The 25873-nt window shown below is 49.6% G+C and overlaps 2 protein-coding genes across 13 annotated transcripts in view; one reads left to right on the forward strand and one right to left on the reverse strand.

Moving 5' to 3' along the window:
* Nucleotides 1-17142, forward strand: part of ERLIN1 (ER lipid raft associated 1) — a 64104-nt gene extending 46962 nt beyond the window's left edge. For 6 of the 8 annotated variants that reach the window (XM_030571318.1, XM_030571316.1, XM_030571314.1 and 3 more), the window contains 6 exons: nt 1909-1982; nt 4844-4902; nt 9123-9214; nt 10521-10610; nt 10991-11070; nt 11342-17142. In XM_030571318.1, coding sequence (XP_030427178.1) covers nt 1909-1982; nt 4844-4902; nt 9123-9214; nt 10521-10610; nt 10991-11070; nt 11342-11560 — 614 coding nt within the window. In that variant the 3' untranslated portion in view covers nt 11561-17142. The other 2 variants (XM_030571321.1, XM_030571322.1) reach the window with 2 other exon arrangements.
* The window catches only part of ADAM8 (ADAM metallopeptidase domain 8), a 108610-nt gene continuing 82745 nt past the window's right edge, over nt 9-25873 (reverse strand). The window contains exons 21-25 of one of the 5 annotated variants that reach the window (XR_004001436.1): nt 21954-22022; nt 21127-21177; nt 20605-20715; nt 20030-20168; nt 9-432 (exon numbers count right to left, since the gene is read on the reverse strand). Coding sequence is in view for 4 of the 5 variants with exons in the window: in XM_030571309.1 (XP_030427169.1) it covers nt 20118-20168; nt 20605-20715; nt 21127-21177; nt 21954-22022 (282 nt within the window). In the remaining variant the exon portion in view is untranslated. Of the gene's footprint in view, nt 433-18860; nt 20169-20604; nt 20716-21126; nt 21178-21953; nt 22023-25873 lie in introns of those variants that run through there. The other 4 variants (XM_030571310.1, XM_030571309.1, XM_030571312.1 and 1 more) reach the window with 4 other exon arrangements.

A 25873-nucleotide genomic window follows, 5' to 3' on the forward strand; every position in this document is an offset into this window, starting at 1 on the left:
GTGGGGACCAGGGAGTATACAACAAATGGAAGTTTAATTAAATAGGCAGCTATGCCTCTGCCCACGATTGTCAAGGGTCTCCATTCACAAGTGTCCATCAGGAAAACAGAGTTGTGCCAAGATCACGACCAAGAACAGCCTTCTTGAGATTGCACAGTTCACTACAGTTATTCTAAATCCTTATCAATGCAAGTTATTTCATTGTTCATGTGATGTCATATTGTGGGTTTATGTGGGTAACAGTAGCTGTTAGCCCAGATCTGAACTTTGGATATAAGGTCAAAGCAAAGCCTGTGTAAGTGGTCATACCTGTCACCACTGCAGCAAAAGGAGGCTCCTGGTAACAGATGTTTGGAATGTCACATATTACTCCGACTCTTGCACCATTGCTAAATGAGTCTTCATGACCACCTTGAGATCCTCTGTTGATTTCTGTATGAAAGAAATGGAAGGGAGTTGCTTTCAGTCCTTTTGCCTCCCCTCTGCTCCTGACCCCAAAATGAGATCCTTTGCCCCTCCCTAGTCTTTTCACAAGTTGCAGGTGTTGGTGTGTAATGTCCTGGCTTGACACCTGAGTTCTAGATGCATGTCACCCATTCTCTACTAGTACCCCAATCAGGACAAAGCGTGCAAAGCAGCGTCTGGGGGACGGGTGCTTTTGGAAGGGCAGGGCAAAGGGGATTCCTGGCCTGGGAAAACCAGCTGGATCAGGGCTTGACTCTGTGAATGTAAATCGCTGTGTGCAGCACAGATGCGGTAAGGCTGGGTGGGCTCAATAAATATCCATGGTAGAGAAAAGCTTCCTAATGCTATTTGCAGATTATCTTTAAGCCTTTGGAAATTGGCTAATTCCAAAGGAGGAGTGTCCTGGGGAATGATTGATTTCCAAGCCTGCTGGCAGATGGGGTTCATCCACAAAGGCTTCCCTTTGCCTCTGTGCTGATGTGCATGGGCCCTGGTTGTCAGCATGGGCAGTAAAGCTGTAACAAGGGAGGAGATGGGGTGTTGTAGAGTCCTCCAAAGATGGCCAGGCTTTGGCTCAATCTTACTTCCCCAGTAGCTTGATCCACAGCTTGGCATCTTTGACAAAGCCTTTATTTCATCTCCAGTGCTTCATCCTAGGCCTCATTAGTTGCACTTTCCCCAAAGAGCACAGCTGTATTGGAGGGGTGGTGGATGGAGAAGTAGATTGTGCTGTAAGTGGGTCCTGATCTCTCCAGGGCCTTGCAGGTTTAAGACCAGAGCATCAAGCTGGCATTGGTGTCAGTGTGGCAAGGGATGTTGGAGGGCAGGTTTGTGCCATAAGTTCCACGTGTTATTTCCTGCTGTGGCATTAAGCTGGGGCAGTCTGCACAGAAGAGTTGATGTATTGTGTCTACCATCAGCACTGGCTGCAGTGAATTTGCTAGTTGAGGAGCCAGCTTGGAAGCAACCAGCCTGTAGATCACTGTGTGGAGGTCTGCTTCTGGAGAAGTGAGGGGGAACAGGGTTTCCAGTGAGCTGTCGATGGATGCAGGCATTTCTCACTGTGCCTTTTAAAACTCAGTGCTCAACGTCCCAGAGAACAGCAGGTGATAGGGACATTCAGCATCAAACTAAACATAGAGGTTATCTCCAAAAAGCATACATGTAGAGCTCCCACTGTCACAGTGGCTGGCCTCCATGTGGTGCAGCAGTCCAGGCACTGAGCTGGCAATAGTATGCCCATGACCCCAAGTGTGCACATGGCTGGCAGCATATTGCAGGGGTTTTCAAAGTTCTTTATCCTTATTTTGTACTGCCTGGATGGACCTCCCTGCTGAGTGATGTATTGACACTAATCACTACAGGCACATTAGCCAGAGAGAATGTTAAATTTTACAGTGCAGGCTGCAGTGTTGCTGAATCTCTCTTGTCCCTTGAACACAGATCAGATTGATGAGAACCTGAAGCTGGCCCTGCAAAAAGAACTGAATGTCATGGCACCAGGTCTCACCATCCAGGTAGGCTCCTTCCTAAAGGGAAACTCTTCTATATTTCACTCCCATCAAGTGTACAGTTGAGAATGGACGGAAATGATTTCCTGCCTCCACGTTTCATATGGTTTTCACTTAAGTGCTGGGCACATGCCAATTTGTCTGCTCTCTGTGAGGAACATCTTCTTGTTCCCCATGCCAACTGCCACCACTTCTGTACACCCTTCAGTGTGATTACGTGGATTACATTGACGTGTCCAGCCACATTTAGCAGAGAAGTGTTGTAATTCCACAGTCAACTTCCCCAGCATGCTTTTCATAGAAGCATTCTTTCTCAGCAGATTTGCAAAGCTTGGGCCATTCTGGCCACCTCGGCTTTTCCCAAAACCCATTTAGGACTTAGATGTTGCCCTTTTTTCCATGGAAAACTTGTCATTATGGTCAGAAAAGAGAAACTATGTGAAAGAGAGAGAAGTGGTCCCTTCTTTCTGCACAGATCTGCATGTATTAGTGTTACATCTGCAAACTTATTAGTGACAAAAATAAGTTCTTACTACTTCTGTCATCCCTGCAGAGCCAACCCAGCTCTGAGAGTGTGAGCGGGAGTCTGTCCCAGCCTACTCATCATCCGCACACTTGTTTAAGGTAACTTGAACAGGATAAAATTGGGCTTGTTCCTCTTGTGTGTCTTTGTCATGTGTACAGAGGGAGGCTGTTTCCAAAAGACTTTTTTCTGCTTGCATTTTACATTAGAAATCAGGTTCCATCTAGGCTGGGAGACTCTGTGATGGCTAAAGAACCTGTGAGCAGTCACTTGAGAGGCCCCCATTCTGGTATCCCATCACAAGAATTAAACAAGTGAAAGTTGAGCCGGTGGGAAGGGTCAGACTCCTTCTACTGTGCTTGGTTTTGTTACCAAATCTAACTTGCCCAATTAATATTTTGAGTGGAGGGGGCCTATGTTAAAAAAAATCTATGGCCTCAGCCCTTCCATTGGGTGTGAAGAGCTCACAAAAAACATCCTTCCACCTCACAGCTTGTCTTTGCGATTGCACAGTCCCTGTAGACAGTGACAGATTGTGGTAAGCATCATGTCACAATCAACTTTGGAAGAGCCCTGAGGCTTTGCCTTTCCTAACCACCTCAGCCATCCAGATTTAACAGGCCTGATATTGTAAAGGTAAAAAACAAGCAGGAAAAATCCTTTTTAAGTTTTAAAAACCAACACTTTCAGACCCTCTGTATCCATCAAAAAGGACACAAGCACAGTTTTAAAAGTTCTTTGTAGGTCACCATTAACTGAATTTAAATTGCAGAACTCAGTTCTGTTCTCAGACACGTGCTATCCTATTGAAGACAACTGAGGATAGCTCTCGGCCTGCAAGATTTTTGTTACTTGTTAGGAATTGGAAGGCAGCCAGCTTGACTGAACCCAAACTGAGTTTGCAGGACCTGGAGTTAGAAGCCACGTTGTTTAACTTGTAAACTAAGCACACTTCATCTCGAGTCCTGCCTGGCATTTTCAGTCCTTTCTCAGAGTAGCATTGCATTTTAAAGTCTCTGGTATAATGTTCCTTACTGTGCAACTTGCCCATTATTCTGTATCCTGTGTCGTTGAAGCCATGTGCTCACTTGGCTAAGGTTACATCAGGATTTTTAATAGAGCCCTTTATGTACAATGGCTTGTAGCTTTCTAGGCTGAAATTACATGTGCTAGGCAGGGAAGTGAGCTCTCCGTTTTCATGGCCGCTCCCCCTTACACTGTGGTTCACTATGAGGCCCCATCCTAGCTTCATGCCTAGGATGGTCTCTCTTATCTTAATGCATTTCCCTCCCTATGTTCTTCCCTAGGCCTCATTCCTATCCCAGGGCAACTCTGTATCCATACAGATGTAAAGAGGGTATTCTGTTACCTGGAAAAGACCAAATCCTTTAGAAAATGCAGTAGGTTATTTGTAGCATATAAAGAGAGATGCCATGGAGGAACCCATTGTTGAACAGACTGCACTGGGTTAGGAGATGACTAGAACATTCATATATCTTAGCTAAGGAACCAGTACCCCATGGTTTAAAGACCCACTCCATGAGAGCCACCACAGCAGCAGCAATCTGCCTTAGGCCAGTTCCCCTGCTGGAGACTTGCACAGCAGCAGCTTGGATTTCGGTACACATTTTCATTAGATGCTAATCTCAGATTTCCACCATGCTCCAGTGTTGAGTCTGGGAGAGCTGTGCTGTCGTCCATATTTAGCTAAGGACCTGGTGAAGCTCTGCTTGCTAATCTCCCACAAGAGGAATGCACAAAGGCCCTTAAAGGAGTGAAACGTTACCTTCTAGTAACTGTTCTTGGAGAGTTGCCTGTGTACAATCACACTGTCCTGTTCTTTTGGGTTTTTCTGAAGGATAAGAGTTACACGTGTGAATGTTGCTGACTCCCTTCCAGTTGGCTTTGTTGAGGAGGGGAGTTCTGAAGAGGGAATACAATGAGGAGAACAGGATGGCTTGGCAGACCATACACCAGTGTGTATGAGGGCAGCTCAGAAAGAGGCACAGAAACAGGGAGACAGTGGAGAGATTCAAAGGCGGTGACCTTTTCAGAGTGACCACATAGGTGGAGATACGCTATTCTCAGTGATGACTTGTTGTAGGACAGGAACAGAGAAGCTGAATGGAACCACCAACCCGTAAGTCACTTTCTGACCCTCACATAGTAAAGTCCAGCATCTGAGTGCTGCTGGCATGAGATTTAGAGCTTTCTCTACTAGATGGCACTGCCTGGATCAGGTTATTTTAGCAGAATAAGTTGCATTTCTTGCAGGTGGTTTCCCAGCTCTGCAGTTCTAATCGTAGAGAGTCTGTTTTTTAAATGCCTTTGGCTTCTTTTTCAGGCTGTGCGTGTTACAAAGCCCAAAATCCCAGAAGCCATTCGAAGAAACTTTGAACTAATGTGAGTAGTTGCACAGCAGATCCCATTGTTTAGCAGGTTCATGCTGCTTACACCAACTAGAGTATGTGCTCTCAGGGGGAGTGGTGGGCAGTTGGTGCCGAGGACCGCATGGAGGGGTCCAAGCTTCTTATTCCTCTATGTGCGTTTGTGGAGAAATTCCATGGAATTGACTAGAGGAGGAGGCTCTTCCTCTTCTGTTGCTAGAACTTAACTCCTGCTGGCAGCAGGCAAAGACACTCGAGGAAGGATCTCCTTCCCTACCCACAGCTAACAGAACTGATCTCAGCAAAGCTCTATTGGTTTCATATGTATTGAATTAGACTGGGCACTTCTGTAAGGTCACTATCTCACTGCAGCAGTGTGCTGAACACTGTATCTGCTGAGCATGCTTTGTGAGTGTCCCCTCCCTGGTGGGAGGAAAGGCCGAATTGGCTTTACGGGGCCACTGGCTCAGATGTAGATAGAGATTGTCAAAGACTCAGGTGCAGCAAAGTGGGGTTCTTCTTTCCTGTTCCTCTGAGGAGAGAGATTCCCCCTCCCCAGTTTCATATAGAGATAAAATTTGAACTGGCATTTTTGCCATCCTGGTTGGTGCATCATCTTCCAAACAGCTGCTGCAGGACCAGAGGAGGGAGCCCTGGCAATGGCTCGTTTGCCTCCCCTCCCTGCCCCCACCCCCGAGCCCCTCTGTGTGTGGAAGAGTAAAGCAGCTGTAAACCTAGTGCAGCCTGCTTGCCATGAAGGTATCGGTAGGTGGATGGTGATGCAGAACTGGTCTCTACTCGTTTCTGTGCAGATTGCAACTTCAGCCATCACAAAGCTCCCTGGAACTTCTCTGGGAGGGCTTAGCAGACTCAAGTGTTACCCATCTGATATTGTCCATGCAGGAGCCTGCTTTCTAGAAATTCCCTCGGGACACTAAGGGAGGATCACACTGTGCAGTTTCCCCTGCGTGCTGTCCTTTTCCCAGAGGCACTGTTAGGTGCAGAGCTGAGGCATGGGAGCCATTCAGGGTTCACGTTAGCTAGTCTATAGCAAGAGGTTAAACTGCCCATCATAGTTAACAGTCAGTCTGCTGCCCCTGCTTGGAAGTGAGTGGTGTCTGTCTGCAGCCGCTGCACAAAGGGCAGTCTTTGCTGCTGGTGGGCACTGGTGCTGGGATGGTGGGAAATAGATGAACCCAGGAAATTGCCTCCAGAAAGGGGTTAGGTGGCTGAAATAAGGAGAGCAAAGACACACAAGGCCAAGCAGAATGTAAAGACAGCAGGCGCAACAGAATAAGCGAGGTGCTTAATCCCAGGCATGGGTAGGAGAATGTTGGACGACAGTTCTTGCACCCAACACACATATACAAATGTGCCGGTCATTACACGAACCATGTTCCCATCTGTGTAACAAGGCCAGGTGGAGGCTTTATCTGGCTGTGGGCTGTGCTCCCCGGGGCCAGCACACTCTCTGTCATGGCAGGATAGGGTGACTTGGCAGTGTTGCCCACTTTCACAATTGTATCACAAGTCTTATGATATTTGCTGTTTTCTATCAAGCCCCAGCTGCTAGAGTCATGTGATCATATGAGAATTTTGGCTTAATTACCAAAAAGTAAGTTTCTAGCATTTGTGGTTGTGAAGGAAAGCTTGAAAATGTGGCCCTGATGCAGCCCTGTAGGCTAAGGTACTGGACTGCAAATAAACCCAAAACTTATTAGTGAAAACAGGTCAATATTTTTAAACGAAATCTCAAGACTTTTTGAGATCTGACTTGTAACTTTTGATAGTCTGGGGTTGTCAGTGCTACATACGTGCTCTGCCTTTGTGCTCCTATCACTAGGGCCATCTTTGAGCACCTTGCAAACATTCATTGTTATCTTCACGGACCCTCGGGAGGGCTGGACAGTGCTGTTATCCTCAACGTACAGATGGGAATCGAGATGCATAGAGTCTGGTAGAGCCAGGAACCAAGCCCAACTCTTCTGAGTCTTGAACAAATGCCTTAATAGCTAAGGCAGATGACGGGTGGTGTTAGTAAAAAGTTTGGGAATCACTTTCTTTACCACCAGACCATCCTTCCACTTCAGCAGCCTGTGTCACAGGGATCCTCAGAGAGCAACAAGTTCATGGTGAGGGCAGTATGGGGCTCTGAACCAACGCATGAGATGACAGCTAGCCTGAATGTTTAGTGTGAACACCTTTAGAAGAGTCCCAATAGTCAGCCCTGAAACCTGTTCTTCCCTTGGGTCCATCCATGCCCCCTCCTTAAAACTCCTGGGCCCATGATCCTTGTGTGAATCCTGTGTTCTAACCACCATCCTTTGAAACAGAAGACTTCTTGGCCTTCCCTTAAGAGAAGCTCCTTAATTGGTCACAGATCTCTTGTCCTCTAAGCTCGTCAGGTTTTCTGTGTCACTGCCCCAAACTCCAATAAGAGTGTTGCATGGAGGTCCGTCAGACAGCCAGAGTCATGTCTGTGCCATGTGGATGCAGCTTAGCTTGCTGGTAGACACCTTATGCGCACCTGCAAGAGATGATTGGGATCAGGAACAGTTCAGTGCATGGTGAAGTTCCTGAGTTTAAATCCTATTTTAATATTTTGGGTCAGCTGCTTTATTCTTAACCAATCTGTTGTTTTGCCCTTTGCAGATCTTTAGCATTTTGAACTTCTCTCCCCTTTCATGTGCATCTTCAAACAATGAAAGCTCTTCCATTTCCTTCTCTCGTGTTAGCAGGAATATACTCAGTGCTTGGGCCAGTTGTTAATTGCATCTACCACAGCTAGCAGAGAGCACAAGAATGCAAAGCAGTGACATTGTAGGTCCTCACACAGGGTAGCATGCTGTCTTTTTGGTAGAATAGTGGAGAGTTGAAGCAGGTTATCTTGGAAGGGAGCTAACTGGCTTTGCCTCCACTTGGTCACATAGATATGATGCTGATTTGCCCAGGTTCACATCTGAAAGCCAGGAATAGAGAGTACCCTCTACTGAAGAGGTGTTGTCCCCTCGTTGTCAGGACATGGTTTAGTCTTGGGGTTGTTAGGGAGCCTTGACTGTTTTGCTTCCTAGGTGACAATGGTGGCACAGCTGCAAGCATCTTTTCCAGGGTAACTGACCCTTCCGGCCCAGAGGCTCTATCACTGCAGTGTGCTCTACCTTGGAGCTGTCCCGGAAAAGCAGTGTGGTGCTCTAGCTAGTGCAGAATGCAGTAGCTTGTCATCTGAGCAGAGTACTTGTTTGTGTAAGCTCAGTGCCCTGTCCCAGGTACTGGCTGCCTGTTTCTAGGTGCAGATCTTTGATCCGTAAAGTCTGCAGTGGTCTAGGATACACTTCCTAGCAATCACCACCCATAAGTCATGTCAATTACAAGCCACCCTTGCTGTTTGGTTCAGGATGGGCAGCAAGACTTTCTCATGCAGGATACAGTGTCAGATTCTTCTGACTGATGCCTTAGATCATTGTAGGTGCAGAGGGCAGGTATTTCTGCACTCCATCCCTTTCATGAATTTAGTGCTTCGATGTAATGAGGCTCCCATGTGCAGAGGACCATTCAGGGCCATCTTTAAAACAGTAACTCCCCCTTCCCTTGCTAAGCTTGTACTGGGCAAGGGGGGAGGGATAGCTCAGTGGTTTGAGCATTGACGTGCCAAACCCAGGGTTGGGAGTTCAATTCTTGAGGGGGCCATTTAGGGATCTGGGGCAAAAATCTGTCTGGGGATTGGTCCTGCTTTGAGCAGGAGGTTGGACTAGATGATCTCCTGAGGTCCCTTCCAACCCTCATATTCTATGAACCTCCCCTTTGCTTAAGCAGTCAGCTGGCCTCCAATTGTCTTGTGGAGTAAATCCCTCTAATTGGATTCTGATTTAAATGATGAATATTAAGAGATTAACTTCCCCATTGGACTCCAAGGGCAGCCTGTGGTAACACAGCGACCACCAGTTAAGGGCAGCACAAAAAAGCCAAGGAGCAAAAGCAAAATCCCAAATACACAAGCGAGCTGCTCCTATTCTGCAGCCAGTTTATTGAAGTTTTTAACAAGTAAAGTAAAACTGCAGTTCACCCTATATCCCCCAGGCATACTCGTCTGTATGCTGTCTGGTTGTTCTGTACCTGCAACTCCATGTCTATCCCACCTGCACTCAACTGCTCCCCTTTGGGATGGTGACATTGCGGGCTGTGTTTATTCTAAATCTACACCCTGAAGGCTCACTTGCAAACTGTTTTGTGGTGCAGGGAGGCTGAAAAGACCAAACTGCTCGTAGTAGCACAGAAGCAAAAGGTTGTGGAGAAGGAGGCGGAGACGGAAAGGAAGAAGGCTCTCATAGGTATGTTGAAGAGTCATTGACACACAAGCACTTCCAAGGGCTAGTGTCTTCAGATTTCATCTTCTCACAAGCTATTTACTGGAGTGGACTAGGACAGAACATCCCAGCTAGGGCCTTGCGATAGTCTGCTGTCCCTAGCCAAGCAGGAACAGGCTAGGTCACTAGTCAGGTGGGAGACATTCAGGGTAAATCCTGTAGCTGATGATTCAGTAGATGATGCTCCTCCCTCTGAATCAGCACTGATTCCCTCACTGGGGACAGCAGACCTCTGAGCATCTCATTGCAAGGATGTATTGTGCCCTGTAGCAGTCGGTGCACTGGCTACCAGTTTTTGTGGTGATGCTGCTTCTGACCATTCGATGATACAGTGGGGCCTGTTACTGCCCAGTGGACACATGGTGCAGAAGCACATTATCCTATGAATCCATTTGTTTAACTTCGGTAGTTCTAGTCTCTCATCATGTCAGTGCAGTTTGTGTTGTGCTGACCCCAGTCCCCCATGTGGCGTTAGAGGTGCTGTGCTGATGGAGGGGCCATCCTTCAGAGGGGTTGTAAACCCAAGGGCCTACTGCTGGGGGTCACGGAGTATCGCCTGGTCCTTTTGGAAAGGAAGTGAGAGCAGCCCCAGTGGCCCTGTCCAACTCTAGTTCAGGGAATATATGCCACTTCCATGAATGATTCCCCTTTGTAAAGTGCTGCATTGTGGTACAGGAGAGGGACTTAGAAGCTCGCTAGAGTTCTCAACACCCCTCTCTTGGAAGCTGCTTAGAACTTGGAGATGTTCCTTTTGAAGTGAAATTCTTAGTTGTTTGGCTTCTACCCAAGGTGTGCGCATCGCATCACTAAACAGTTTGCTTTCAGTACATTGTAAGGGCATTCGGGATGGGGTTGTGTACTGCACTGGGGACACTTGTAAGCCAGGTCAGTCCTGCGGACTGGAGTCACAAGCTGTCCTGGTGAAAGTGGCTGAGCTCTGCAGGCTGAATGTTTCCAAAACAAGGAAGTTTGTAGGCCATAAGTTACTGGTAGCACTACCCGCGTGAAAGGTGGTGGAATTACTGCGGTGCTACAGCCCATCACTGTTGTTTCCTGATCATGTCACCCAAATGCAACACTGTTAATTTGTGAAGCACCTTGAGGGGATGGAAGAAGTGAGCTGTAGGGATAGCCTGGTACTGAGCCTGTTACCATCAGCAATAACATCCAGTGCAGTTCATTCAAAACTACTGTCCACATGACTGAGCTGGGATGCTGTGGCCACAGGTGCTTGAGCTGGTATTGTCTGAGCTGCTGTTTGTAATTGCAGAAGCTGAGAAGGTGGCTGAGGTGGCCAAGATTCATTATCGACAGAAGCTTATGGAGAAGGAAGCAGAGAAGAGAATTTCTGAGATTGAAGGTAACTGGAGCTTGAGTAGTGACACTTCTCCTCTCCCCCTACCCTGTTCCCCCCCCCCACGCTAGCTGTTAGCACAAGATCTCCAAGAGGCACCCCTGCACCTCCAGTAACTATGGGTGGAGGAGAAACCTCAGCCTGGGGATCCTAGGTGCTATCACAGTGCAAATAATAAACCTCGCACAACTGTAGCTCTTAACTGTGAGGGTGAATTCTCCCCGAGTGTTTTCCGCCAGCTCTTCATTGCCTGATGTGTGTGTTGCTCAGCCTGGCTGTGACCAGGCACAGCCAGTGATCGCCTTACGTCACAGTCCCAGGGGGCCTGTAGTAATGTTGCTATTGCAGTTCTAATGCTCTGTTCTATTTGATTGTCTTGCTGTTAGATGCTGTTTTGCTAGCAAGAGAGAGAACAAAAGCTGATGCAGAATATTACACGGCTCGGAAAATGGCTGACTCTAACAAGGTATGAGGAGTGTTTGGAACAAAGTGACCCAAAGCTTAGACTTGCTTAGTCTCTTTGCTCCACCGAGGAAGGGGAGGGCTCCAAATGGTGAGTGATATGGGAAGGTTTGATTTATCTGATATCAATTCAGTTTTCTGATGCAGGGATTTAAATCTTGACCACAAACCCCTGTTGCTGGGTGTGGGGTGAGAGGGGACCTGTGGGGATAAATCCAGTGATGTCTGCATGAGAATGTTGCCTCTTATGGGATCTGCTCTCTCACTCTGTATAGCTGAAACTCACACCAGCATATCTGGAGCTGAAGAAGTATCAGGCCATCACTGCCAACAGCAAGCTGTATTTTGGTAACAGCATCCCCAGCATGTTTTGGGATTCATGCACCTTCAAACATGTGGCTGTGAGGACCGTGCCAGAAGCCAGCCTCCTTTCAAAGGAGGATCCTGCACTCTCTGGGGAAAGCCACCTCAAAAAACCAGAGAGCACAGGCTGATACAAGAGGTGGAAAAGCTTCAGCAAGCTCTGGAGACAGGGGCTGCATCGTGCAGACCAGCGTCCTCCCTAGTGTGCTACAGGGCCGTTGCCTGCCCTCTGCCATGCCCCAGTGGGGCGGACACAGCACTTGCAGCCTCTTTCTACACAGATGTGACAATTTGGTTGATTTCTTTAAGCAACAGCTGTGTTGAGGGCTCTGCCTTTCCCTTTTCTCACTCCCTGTTTGAGCTGGTGCTTCCGAATGAGGGACAATCCTGTACTTAAACCTGCCTATACTGGAATATTAAAGGACAGAAGCCAGGGAGCCTTCTGCAGGAGGTGCAGTTCTTTAGAAGGCCTGTGTTCTGCAATACCCTTGTGGCAGAAGATTTGGCCTAGGGGCCCTTGAGGGTGCTGGGCGAGTGGGATAGAAAGCCTGGTCATTTTGCTGCCCAGACCCTGAGGCTGGACCAACTCGTTAACCTCCCTCATACTGCTCTTAGGCCTGTCGCTCATCTAGACGTAAACTTAATTTCTTCTTGTAAAATGCTACTGACTTTCATCTGGGTCGTGCCTCACCATGCACACCTGCTCAGCTCCCTCGATGCCAGAGGTCTAGAAGCCCAGCTAGGATGGTTTTGGTGGCAAGTAGTTTTTTTTTAATTTTTCTTTTAATAGGAACCATATAGCTCTAATCCTTTCTGTAGATAGCAACACTAACTGCTGTGAACTCGGCACTAGTGTATAATGGTAATGCAGTGCTAGCTGGGCTCTGTCTCCTCCCATCCAAAGATGCGGATTGAGGAGCAGGCTGCATATGGTGCCAGGTACTGAAGACAAGGAGACAGACTTGCCACATACACCTCTGCCACCCCCGCAGCCTCCTTCCAGTTAGCTTTGCATCCGCACCCTGGGAGGCTGCTACCTCTCTGCATCTGGCAGACAAAGGGAGGAGAGCAAGTGCAGCTGCAGGAGACAGCACTCCCAGGTCTGCCCCTCTCCCCCTCCCCCCCACGCACACAGAGGAGGGACTCAGTTGGCTGTCCTGCTGCCCACCTCTCTGGTGCTGGGTTGGCCCAGTGTTCGTTCTGCCTCCAAGCAAGGAATGGGCTCAGCCTGCTGCTTCAGCTCAGTCTTGCTCCACCACTTCTGCAGCTCTGCCCAGGGTGCCAGCATCAGGCAGCTGAGCTTCTGTAGTGGGAGCTCTGCAGCAGCAGCTCCTGACTGGAGTCGTTTAATTTGGGAGCATTCTGTTTTTGAATGAAGTACTGTCACTTCCCCAGAGAGCAGGTGCTCAGTGTGAACAGCTCCTGTCGCCCAACTTATTGTCTGTCAGCATTTTTGACCATCTGTAATGTCCTCAACTGAGCAGCGCTGCTTCTTGGGACACTGCCTGCTAGTGGCACAGGAAGGAAGCCCCCTGCTGGGGATACTGTGCTGCATCTGCTGTCTGCCCCTTGACCCACTGTCCTAGGGTGGGGGGAATTCCCAACTGTGCTTGGTGTAGTCTCCTCCTTTCCCCTCCTTTCCAATGGTAGAGCCACTGTTCAGGTGGTATTTCACATACTGTTGTGTAGATACTTCCTTTTTAAGTTCTGGAGTGTGTGTGAAGGGGTATGGCTTAGATCACTGGGATTGGTTCCACAATGTCTGGCCTTCCATCTGGCCCTGACCCCGCTCTGCTAAGATGGGAATCCACCAGAATTGGAGTCTACGTGCTCGTACCACCCGCCTGGCTCCATGAGCTGCACCAGCCAACTCACCCCTGTGGGTGCTTCCCAGAGATGCTGGGTACCTGCATCTTGCCCTGCAGTTGAGCATGGAGCTGGGGCTTGCCTGGGGAGGGGACCAGAGCTGGGGCTTGGAGCTTGTCTGGGAATATGCTCTGTATTTTTTCCTGAATGCTAATAATTTACCTTGTTCTCTGAAGTATTCGGTTCAAGGTTTAAAAACCTGAATATGCCTTAGCACCTGCTGATGGCCTCCTGAGTGGGCACAGGGCTCTCACCAGGGACGGCCCACACACAGATTTTGTGCCGATTTAACTATTTTACTTGGGGTGGTGGGGGGGGGGGGCGGGTAGTGTTTCCCCAGTTGAAATAGTTAAATGAGTGTGAGCCCTCTTGTGGGCGCTGTTACACTGCTGTGAAGGTTCCCTTTCCTCTGCAGGACTATCAGTACTGCCCCAACCTCCTTTGTCTGGGTATAGTTGTGGCCATACTCAGGGAGTTGGCCTGCTCTGTCTTACTATGAGTGTGGTACAATTTGTATGAGGCTTGGAGCTTTGCTTCTGGCATTTCTGTTCTTCCTCGTGTCTGCAAATCTCATGTGGCCAAACGGCTGTTCTCTCCTAAGCATTGCTCCCATGCTGTGCTGCCTCGCTCCCCTGGGAGACTGATGCCCCCTTTCTACTTTGCAGCATGTGATTCTCACTGGAGCTAGCTATTGTTCTCAACCCACTGCCCCTTCTGCAGCATTTCTGCCTTTGCTTTGTTCAGCTGGAGTGCAGCATGTGTCTCTTGGAGGATGTGTCCCAGCATGAATACACTGTGTGCTTTACAGACCCCTTGCTCTGCATCCACTTTGCTGTTGGCTTGTCAGCTGTTTGGGGTGCACTCCCTGGCTCCCATTTAGTTGCTGCAGCTAGAGTATTCTCTTGCCCAGATACTTTAAGTTAGTGCCCATAGGAAGGGGAGGCCTTGTGCATTGGGCTGTCAGCATTTGCTTTGCCAGTCTCTTAGAGCCCAGCTAAGGTGGGAACCAAGGAACAGTTAGCCACCTGAGGATTAAAATGCCATGCAGCCTCCTGGAGCCAGGCAGCAGCAGAGATGGCACTTCATTTTTGCTGGGAGTTTGTGCACTCCTGCAGCTTCTGGGGCGAGGACAAATGAACGTTACCATAGTGGCATTGGCCCCTTGCCCCACTGTGATTAAGGTGGGAGAAGAACAGACTCATCCACCAGAACTGGAGTCTACATGCTCATCCCACCCTGCTGGCTCCATGCTGAGTTGAATGGCACAGTCCTGCCAACAGCCCCCTGGCAGTTCCAGCATCTCGTGGAGAGAAGCCAGGCATTGCCAAGCAGCCTATGGCCAGGTGGACTTGTCAGAGAGGTTGAAATAGCAGCCTCTGAATCTGCATCCTGGCCAGGGAGAACTTGCCTGCTCTGTTGTTGAAGGCCTGCTAGGTGAGATGGCCCTGAGCCCCCAGCTGTAATGACCAGCAGCCACAGCACACTTAATGTTTCACCCTTGACGAGTGCTGCAGAGGCCACCTGGCAGAGCCGAGATTGGAGGGAAAGTGCTGTAGTGGCTGCAGGTGGTCCTGGGGAGGTACTCCTGTGCCAGGACTGGCCAGGAAGAAGATTGGACCAAGTGGCAGTAAAAGATGACGGAGTCAGTGGCTTGGAGTGAGGACTGGTCAGGAAGGGCCTTAATAGGGCAGACAAGAACTTGTACTAGATGTGGTAGTGAAAGGGGAGATAGTGAAGGGGCAGAGTGGGTGAGACGGAGTCAGCGATGAGTCAAGAAATTGATTTTGTAGCCATGTTCTGCATTTGTGTAAGGGGGATGAGGTGAGCGGGGAGGAGACTACCAAGACAGAATGGGTCATAGGACAGGTCATGCTGTTCAGGGTGATGTCAGTGGTGATGATGGTTTAAACTTAGTTTCTTGCATTTAGAAAGATTCTGCCTGATTGAGAGATTTCCTTCACCTTAAAATGGGGACAGTTTCCAGTCTCCCACACTGTACTGGGCACTGCCGTCTAGAGATGGCTTTGAAGAGTAACCAGTTCCTGCTCCGTGCTATGCCTGGATTAAGGACGGTCACTGTCCTGTCCTCGTGGCCTCAGCCAATTAACTGGTATTGGCTAAAGTAGCTGTGTCCTGTCCAATGTCCAGGTTGCAAAGAAGGCTGCTGGAATGGAAGAATCCTTAGAAAGGAGAGGCTTGTCTCTCCTGCCTCCATCCTGATCCATGCTTTCCATGTAACCCTCCTCCCAGTGGCCAGTTCCTGACATGTGGCTCAAGCCAGGAGTGTTTGTAACCAAATGTCAGACAATGGCAAACCCCTTAATGCAGGGCTGAAGAATAGGCCATGTGAGCAAGGGGGGTGCAAGTGGCTCAGGCTGTGCTTCTCCTTGTTCATACAAATCAGTTCACTTAGACATCACTTCTTTGGCTCAGGCTAAAATTGGTGTGTGTGTGTGGGGTGTCCCCTGTTGGCAACAGGTGCTGGCTGCAGTGGGCTAGAGCTCTCCTCAGCCCAGGCCAAATGTCTCTCTTGCTGCCCCAGGGCTGAAAGGGGAGTTTAGTCTGGCTCAGGCCTCTGCTGAGACTGCTGGCTAGCAGGAGATTAGGCTGGTTGACATCTTTGACTCTGTCCCCAGGGAATCACTCTCTTTGCCCTCCCATTTCCCCAGGCTGCTAAGCATCCATCACCTAATAGCTTGGTATCAGCATCCCAGCCATGGGCCAAGCATCTGCTTTTAAGGGCTCTGTGCCCCAGTCCAAGTTCTGAGCTGTCCTGTTACCCAGCTGTGGGCTACACTAGCCTTCATTCCTGGGGGGGCCTGCACTGTGGCAGGAGATCCAAGTCATAAGTACAAATGGTATAAGCTGACTGAACAAGCATCTGCTCCAGCTGTTTGAAAGTTTGCTGCAGGCACTGGTGCTCAGCAGCTGTGAGCAGGGTTCTGTGCCTAACAGTTGTCACTGCCTGAGGCTGAGTGGGAGCTTGGTGTCTAAGGGATGAGGGCATACCCTGCACACTCTCGGGTGGCTGGGTGTACAAGGCCTATCCGTTGCTGTAAGAGTGGCCCACTTCTCCAGCTCCAGGAGGCAGGCAACAGTGCACAAAAGTGCATGGCTGGCTCTACAGCCAATGGGTGAGGGTAGACTCAAGGTGCCTACAGAAAACAGCCCCTTCTCTTCAAGAGGGCAGTTGCTCTCTGGGCAGTAATGATCCTCCCAAACTTCTGTTCGCTTGAGGCCTCAGTCTGCTGCCAAGGAGGGAGCTGTAGGCTGGACTTGGCCTGTACAGCCCAACTGGGCTTTTAGATGTGCTCTTTATCTGGCTTGGAATGTATGCATCAGCTACTCACTCTCCCCTGCTTGGTGGGTTCTGCTTTTTGTACATTTCTCTTGAAGGAGTGCTTGAGGATGTTCCCAAGGGTTCATTGTCCCTTGGCAATACTTGATCAGTACTTGCTGCACTAGACAGAAATCTCCTGTTTTCTTAACCAATGTTTTAGGCTCCACATTCTGATCACTTTTACCTACTCTAAAATAACTGTCCATGACATGCTGGTCATAAGTGAGACAGTTGGCTTGATCAGCATGGGTCACTTGTGCATTACAGTTGGAATTCTTACAAGGCTCATGGGCTGGAAATTACTTGTTTGAAAATGAATTTTGAAGTGTTAATGTTTTGAGAACATAAACAACTTTCCCTCCACAAGCTGCTGAACTGTGTCTGATGGTGGGTGTGCTCTGGGACCTGGACAACCTTCTGGGGAATTTACTTTTTTTTAAAATTATTCACATTTATATGGCCAAATGTTAATTTTTTGGATAAGAATAAAATTATTTTGATACCATGTATTGGGTGGCTGTCTCGCCCTCATCCTCCTGTCTGTTACCATGTCTCTCACCCAGCATTTCCACCAGAGAGTTCAGAGTTGTGTGAAAGCAGGCAGCTGTGGTCTCACCCTCTGCAAACTCAGGGGAAGACCCAGCTCAGCACAAAAAGCATGAACAGATCAGCCACTCCCCTTTTCCAGTCTGTCTAGGTTTCCCTATTGGAAATACTCCGAGTGTCTTTGAGAGCACACAGAAGCTGTATAACCCAACACGTACCTTCAGCCCCTGCTCTCCTGCTGCAGCTAGAGGCTGTTGTGGGACCTCTACTGTTTAGGGCTCTAAAGCAAGCTCTGCTTGGGGATGAGGGTCTCAGAGGGAAAGATTCCACAAGCTCAGGGCTTCTCCAGACCTCGCACTCCCCACTGGTGGGATCTAGGAGGATGGAGCAGTGAGGGCCATGTGGAGAATCATTACCTGCCATGCAGTCACAGCTGTTACACATGCATCCATCCTCCCACAGCTCCAAGACCATCTGCTCTGTACATGCACCAGGGCAAAGGGAGAGAGCCCATCAGCCCTGGGCTGCCTTGCATCAAATTGGAGTAACATAACTCTGGTCCCAAGCAGCTGTGGCCAGCGTAGAGCCCTCCTTGTCACTGGTGTCAAGGCAAGCAGGCTGCCAGGAGCTTAGCCTCTCCTGTCTCTGAGTGAAGGGTGGAGGTCAGGGGGATTGCAAAGGAGTTAAGGCTAAGGAGTAGGAGAGCAGCCTCAGTCTCCCTCCTGTTCAGTTCAAGTCCATTTACACACTAATCCAAAGCCCTAGTTCCTGCTCACTCCCATTCTTAGTCCTACCTTCTACAGCTGCTGAAAAACCAAACCTGTTTTGTTTAGTTCAGGACAGCAGAGTGCCACATCCATGGCTGGGTGTGGAGAGGCACGAGCTGCAGTGCTTTCTCACTGCTGAAAAATGGAGCCCTGATGCTGCATTCAACAAAGACATTTAGACTCCTCTGCCTTCCATGGAACCCAGATGAAGTTAGAAGCTTAAATACCTTTGTATTGAAGAGAGAGATGCAGCCTTCTTACTGTGAGCACAGGCCTACCCTGGGCTGCTGGACAAGTGAAGAATCTGCCCAGTCGCAGGTGCGGCACAGAGAGAGATCTGCTGCTCTAACTTTTGTCAGTAACTGATGGAGGAGAGAGCCACTGTATGGCTGCTGCTGCTAAAGTACCAGGCAATGCTGTGTGTTGATACTCTACCAGGCAATGCTGTGTGTTGATACTCTCCCCTGCCCTATGGCCCCTATGCAATCAATCAGTGACAGCCTGTGAAGTCAGGGTTGGGCCCTAGGACAGCAATGCTCTAAAGTACAATCAATGTGAGTTTAGACTAAAGCCCTCAGACCATGATGGAGACAAAGACTGGGGTTGGATCTGTGCCCTAAGCTCTCTAAAGACACATGCAGGGGTGGAAGGGATCATGAAAGTCCACCCTCCCTTAGCAGTCACGGCTCAACCTTTCCCCCAGCCAGCATACAGAAACACCCTGCACCAAGCTGGCCTGCAGCTTTTACTGTTCCCACTGCCTTTGACTCAACTCATATCAAACTGAGCAGCATCAGATTTAACACCACACTGAGTGAAAAGGTCACATTAAAGGTATTAAATTAACATGATTTAAAAAAACCACCACCATTTAAGACAGGCCCTTTAGACAGACAATAACTCAGACAATAATTTAAATGATAAAATACACTGGCTGCCAACAGAATAACCCAAAACAAGCTTCAGGCCTACTGAAAACACCAGCTGACCATGATGTGCTCTGGGTGGGTGGGGCTGTTTGCTCAGTGCAGCATGTATTACTGTGGCATCAAGTTACTGCAGGAAATTCTGGGCTCCTGGCTGCTACGTGCCAGGCACTGTAAAGCACTGGCTCCTGCATTGGCAGGAGCTGGTCACACCAATGCACTGCACAGCCTGCAGCTTTGGAAAGCTCTGCTGGGGAGAGAGTGGTTACTGCCCACCCCAAATACCAACTCTAGGCAGGAGTCCCAGTTCATCCTGGGGAAGGACTGGGCTGGAAAGTGTCATACGAGGGTTTGTGCTGCAAATAGTAGGAGCTGACACTTGAGGGAATTGAGCTGGCAGCTTGTCTCAGTTGTTTTCCCTGTAAGGAAAAGCCCTATGGAGGGCTGGGCAGCCAGCCCAGGCTCCTGGTTGTGTCATTGTCAGAAAAGCCATTTGGCTGGGCTCAGGCACTAGGGGCTGGGCAAAAACAGCCTCTGAACACACTAAGGTTCCATCTCCTTCTTATCTAAGAGGCCATTGCTAGAATGGTCTTCAACAACCCCAGCCTGACTGCTGAATTGGATCACCTACAGGGGTGGGGCATGTTTGCTACGTGTTCCCCACATGATTCCAAGAGAGAACGGGGTGAGCGCAGTGGGCAGAGATTACAGTTGCCAGCCTGCAATACTGGGGCTAGGCCCCTGGATTTAGCTGACGTGTTCCATGCTAGGATGTGTGATCTCGACAGTGTGTTGCCATGACACAATGATCTGCTGGGCTCCTTGCTAGAGATCATACATGGCACGGAAATAGGAACTGTCCCTGGAGCTCCCCCACCCCATGCCTGCATGGGAGGAAGAGGGGGACTCTGCAGTTTGAGAGGCATGTCCCTCATTTGTACTTTTGGAAAGGCCTTGCATTTTCACTAGTAAAAACCTGAGAACATTTCCCTAAATCTGCTGGTGTCAGCCGCCCCCCAGCCTGTAAGGAGCCATTGCTGGCCAGCCCTGCTGTATTGTGCTGTCACAGCATCTGTGTTAAGGCACAGCTGAGTCAAGCATTTCATGTAAACACTCAAGACCTTGAAGTAAGACTCTGCCAAGCGAGTCGAGTACCATTAAGCAAGAAGCAGAAATGCTCAATCATTCTAGACAAAACGCTGGAGCCAGCCACGCCTCGCTGTCCTAGCGGCCACAGTCTGGGTCATCTCCGTGAAGCTGGAGGCTTCAGTGCCACCTTCAAGGAAGCAGCCTGCTGGAAAACAGAAAGAAAGGAGCCATGGGGAGGGGGCTGGGATGCTGCTAGAGCCACCCTGACAGTGACTGAGTGAGCTTGGCACATTGGTCCAGCCCAGTGCCCTCACTTACACAGGACGGGGCAGAAGAGCTCAGTTACTATAAAACAAAACAAAGCCTGACTAGCCCATGAGGGAGCAGGGCGTGACAGACACCTGAGCACCTAGCAGGGAGCCTAGCCAGGCAAAGGGAACCCTCCAGCCCCACCAGGTAATGCTCTTTGTCTTGCTCTTGCCAGCGTAAGGCAGATAAGCTGAATGGCTGTAGCATGGAGGGGTCCAAATTGTCAGCTCTGCCTATCCCACCTGCCAAACCTGCTGCCCTGACGCGTCAATCCAGCCAGCCCCAGGTGAGCCCAGCTCTGTGTGACTGCAGACACACAGAGCTGGGCTCACCTGGGGCTGGCTGGATTGACGCGTCAGGGCAGCAGGTTTGGCAGGTGGGATAGGCAGAGCTGACAATTTGGACCCCTCCATGCTACAGCCATTCAGCTTATCTGCCTTACGCTGGCAAGAGCAAGACAAAGAGCATTCCTTTAATGTGAAACATTTGGGATCAGCAACGGCTGTTCTCCCAGAAACTGCTGCTATCAGAATAGTCAGGCCATGTCACTGTAGTGGTGTGGATACAGCAAAGCTGACCCCAGTACTCCTGCCTCTGCTCTCCACACTGCCCATTCAAGAGTTGACTCTGGCAGGCACACAGCCACCTTGATAATGCCCACCAGCTCTTGTGTGGGCTGCCCCCCCTCAGACAGCCATGAGCCCTCAGTACTGGTCATGGAGCTGGGGGGGGGGGGAAGGGTGTGTGTGACTGCACTTGGGGCGCAGAGGTGTGTGCATGCAGATCCCCTACTTGTGAGAGCTGAGTGGCTAGTGGGCAGAAAGGCCAATGTGAGGACCCAGAATGAGACACACCTGTTTGCTTCTCAGCTCGGGGAGAGGCCGGGTCGGTGGCTTCGGCTTCACCTAACAACAGGGTGCAATAGAGTCAGTCACCCAGTCCCAAACCAACTCCCGCCAGGTGCCCCCTGACCCCTAGCACAGCTCAGTGCTGCCGTAAGGGCTCAGCAAAAGTACTGGTGGGTCCAGTGGCACGAGAGCATGGGCCACACTTTTCATACAAAGAACAAAGATGATCTGCTGGGAAGGAAGGGCTGTGAGGCTCTGGCCAAGTAAAACAGCCTGCCTGGCTCTGTGATGGGGCCACAGGCCATGGGAGTGTTTGAACTGTGCTGATTCAGGCTTTCAGCATCATGGAGAAGCCTAGCCGGGACCTTGGCTGACAGGGCTTCTGTGCCAGGGGGTGGGCAGATGCCCTGAAAGGTGCCAAGGGTGTCTGAGACGCAACCCACCAACATTGCAGGGCTAGGGGCTTGCCTGTGGACATGCTGCCCCACTGGCTCCCCCTGACAACTCCACATGGGCCTGGGTAATGGGGGAGAGAGCTCTGGTGCACTGCACCAGGAGCACCAGTGGGGGTCATCACACCCCCTCTGGGTGGTGAGATCACAGCACGAGGGACTGCAAAGGGCCTGGCAGGAGAGGGCAGGGGGCGCCCCCAAGCAGCACATGCTGTCTTGGGGTCTGAAGCCTGGCTGAGGGTGGCTTCAGGCAGGAAGGTGACATGCTGGGCAGGCCTGCAGGCATCTGATGTACAGCACCAGCCTCCAGCAGGGATGGTGATGCTGCCAGTCAGGGTCCCCGCTAGTACATTTCCAAAGCTTGGTGAGAAGCCGCATTACCTCGCCAGCAGCTGGTTTGGGCTTTGCAGAGACCAGTGGGGGAGATGCCACACTGGGTTTAACTCCAACCTAATTCAAATGCAGAGAAAAGAAAACAAACCTAAGGTTTCGTTGTCATCTTTGAATGAAAATTGTGTGTCTCCTATCAGTTCCCAGGCCAAGTAGCACATGGCAGCCTGTGCTGGGATTCAGTGGGGGAGCAGTTACTCACATGCCCACGTTTCCACATGAAACGAGGGAGTCACAGCGCATGCTAGAGCCTTTCCCGCTTCATGCATTCACTAGGGGCAGGCCAGGGCAGAGAGCCTGGTGCCATGTGCAGCACTGGCAGCCCTCCCCCACAGGCTGTTACTCCCAAGGGAGCTGAAAACCAGGGGGGTACAACCTGCCCTCCCTTTCCCCCCTCCCATCCCCGCACAGGCTCCTGCCCCCAAGGGAGCTAAGGCCTAGCTGGCTAGAACCTGCCCACCCTTCCCCATCCCATCCATGCAGAGGCTCCTGTCCCAAAGGGAGCTGAGACCCGGCTGCAGGGCCCTGTTCCCAGCGGTTCTTTGGACAGGCCTGGCGCTCTACCCAGAGGCAGTATCTCTGCTCTGGGAGCTGCTCATGGCTAATGTTCTGTCTAATGCTGTGTGCAACCCTAGAGCTGGGTCAGGTGGAGAGACGGGGGCATAAGGGTGTCTTGAACTGAACCTAGTCCAGCCTTGCCAGGGAGGGAGCTGCCTGTTTGGGTGGGGTTTGCCTTTTTGGAAAGGCTCATTTATTGTGATGCCAGAGGCCACAAAGGCCCAGGAGCAATTTTCCCAAAGCAGTTCAATCGCCATTGGGCCAGTAAGCAAGACTGAGAGTGACTCTCCAGCCTGACAAACTGAAGAAATGGTCTGAAGTAAACAGGATGAAATTCAATGAGGACAAATACAAAGTGCTCCCCTTAGAGAAGAACAATCACAGTTGCACACATACAAAATGGGAAATGACTGCCTAGGAAGGGGCACTGTGGAAAGGGTCACAAGCTAAATATATATCAACAATGTAATGTTGCAAAAAATGCAAACATCATTCTGTGATGTATTAGCAGGAGTATTGTAAGCAAGACATGAGAAGTAATTCTTGCACTCTACTCTGCACTGATTAGGCCTGAACTGGAGTATTTTGTCCAGTTCTGGGTGCCACATTTCAGGAAAGATGTGGACAAATTGGAGAAAGTCCAGAGAACAGCAAGAGAAATGATTAAAAGTCTAGAAAACATGACCCATGAGGGAAGATTGAAAAAAAATTAGGTTTCTCTAGTCTGGAAAAGAGAAGACCAAGGAGGGACATGATATGAGTTTTCAAGTACATGAAAGGTTGTTACAAGGAGAAGGGAGAAAAATTGTTCTCCTTAACCTCTGAGGATAGGACAAGAAGCAAATGGCTTAAATTGAAGCAAGGGCAGTTTAGGTTGGACATTACGAAAAACTACCTGTCAGGGTAGTTAAGCACTGGAATAAATTGCCTAGGAAAGCTGTTGAATCTTCATCACTGGAGATTTTTAAGAGCAGGTTAGACAAACACCTGTCAGGGATGATCTAGATAATACATAGTCCTGCCTGGAGTGCAGGGGACTGGGCTAGAAGACCTCTTGAGGTCCCCTTCAGTCCTACGATTCTATGATAGCTGGGCGTTCACCTAGGAGGAGGCAGACCCAGAGACTAGTCTCTGCCTCACTGACCCCTCCAGTATTTTATACAAAGCAGAACAGCTTCAACAGGTTAGACAGAGTCCTCCCCCACACCGTTAGCCCACAGCCCGGTGGTTAGCGCACTCCCCTGGGAGGGTGAGATCCAGGTTCAGAGCCTATTCTAGATTGAGGGGTTCAAACCTGGGTCTCCTGCCTCACAGGGATGTGCCCTAACCATTAGGGTAATGGTTATATGGGGGGTGGGCACTAGAACCATCTCCTCCAGCCATTTGGTGAATCTAGCCCCTTTTTAAAAGTACTGCAGAAGCAGGAAGCCTGCCAAAAGATCAGTGGGGCCACTAGAAGATTGAGAAGTTAAAACAGCGCTCAAGGAAGATAAAGCTATTGTGGAGAATCTAAATGAATTCTTTGCATCGCTCTTCACTGCAGATGATGTGAGGAAGATTCCCAAACCTGAGCCATTCTTTTTAGGTGACAAATCTGAGGAACTGTCCCGGATGGATAGGTCCATCAGTGGCTATTAGAGGCTAGGGACACCATCCTTGCTCATCCTGGCTGTTTCCTAGAATCTAGGAATGGGTGACAGGGGATGGATCACTGGATGATTGCCTGTTCTGTTCATTCTCTCTGGGGCACCTGGCATTGGCCACTGTCAGTACACAGGATACTGGGCAAGATGGACCTTTGGTCTGACCCAGTATGCCCGTTCTTATGTTCTTACTGAGGTGTTGATAGAGAAGGTTTTGGAAGAAATTGATAAATTAAACAGTAATAAGTCCCCAGGACCAGATGGGATACACAAAAGAGTTCTGAAGGAACTCAGATATGAAATTGCAGAACTACTAAGTGCAATTAGTAACCTATCGAATAAATCAGCCTCTGCATTGGATGATTTGAGGATAGCTAATGTAATGTCGATTTTTAAAAAGGCTCCAGAAGTGATCCTGTCAATTACAGGCCAGTAAGCCTAACTTCAGTACCAGGCAAACTGGTTGAAACTACAGAGAATTATCAGACACATAGATGAAAATAATTTGTTGGGGAGGAGTCAATGCAGCTTTTATAAAGGGAAAATCATGCCTCCCTAATCTATTAGATTTTTTTGAGGGACTCAACAAATTCAACAAATATGTGGACAAGGGTGGTCCAGTGGATATAGTGCACTTGGACTTTCAGAAAGCCCTTAACAAGGTTCTTCAGTAAAGGCTCTTAAGAAAAGTAAGTGGTCATGGGATAAGAGGGAAAGTCCTCTCATGAATCAGTAACTGGTTAAAAGATAGGAAACGAAGGGTAGGAATAAATGATCAGTTTATAGAATGGAGAGAGGTAAATAGCGGAGTTCCCCAGAGGTCTGTACTTGGACCAGTACTGTTCAACATATTCATAAATGATCTGGAAAAAGAGGTAAACAGCATGACACAAGCAAGAGCCAATAAACACTGACGAGGTTCAAACCTGTCTAGAAGGTGGTTTCTTGCCGGAGACTTGGAGGAGGCAGCCCTGACACAAGCGCCCAAAATGCCCTGCCCGATCCGGCCAAGAGAATAGCCCTACAGACTGGTAGCCATGGTAACCAGTCTTTGGGACACAGCATGTTCAGCATAGGGGGTTCTCCTTGGAGCTCAGGTGCAGGGTGCTTTGGGGGTCCCTGCCCAGAGTGATGGGGGCAGTTAGTGAGGGGATCTGTCCTTCCATCCCCCACAAGAGGCACCAAGGGAAATTTAGTTCATGCAGCTCGTCCCTTACCACTTAGTTAATGAATCTCCTCAACTAATGCAGCACCCAGCCAGCCCCTCAGCCATTCCTGCCAGCTGAACTCCCAGGTCATGCATACTAGCCCACACAAGCCATGGCCCCCACATCATGTGAACCAGCATCACAACCTAACTCCTGACACTGCCAAGGCTGCAACCCCATCACCCACACCACCACCCGCACCACCACCAAAACCCATTGCACCAGGCGGCAGCTTCCCTGCCCAGTACTCCTGCTCTGCTCCAGCCCTCTCAGAGGGCAGGCACAGAGGAGGTTCCCCGGAAGCAGAGAGATCACTGTCAGCTTTGTGCAGCTTCGTATTTTGCAAAGTATTTGCAAATATGCAAATTAGTTCATTAAACTATTTTCAAATTTGCAAACAATGAATATGTGGCCAGAAATGTTGTGGAGGGCAATCCACCTGAGTGGCAGGGCCAGACATGGAACTGCGCCAAGCTCGGTAGGTGGGTACTAAAGAGAACAG

This window comes from Gopherus evgoodei, chromosome 7 (genome assembly GCF_007399415.2).
Source record: "Gopherus evgoodei ecotype Sinaloan lineage chromosome 7, rGopEvg1_v1.p, whole genome shotgun sequence".
Taxonomy (NCBI): domain Eukaryota; kingdom Metazoa; phylum Chordata; order Testudines; family Testudinidae; genus Gopherus; species Gopherus evgoodei.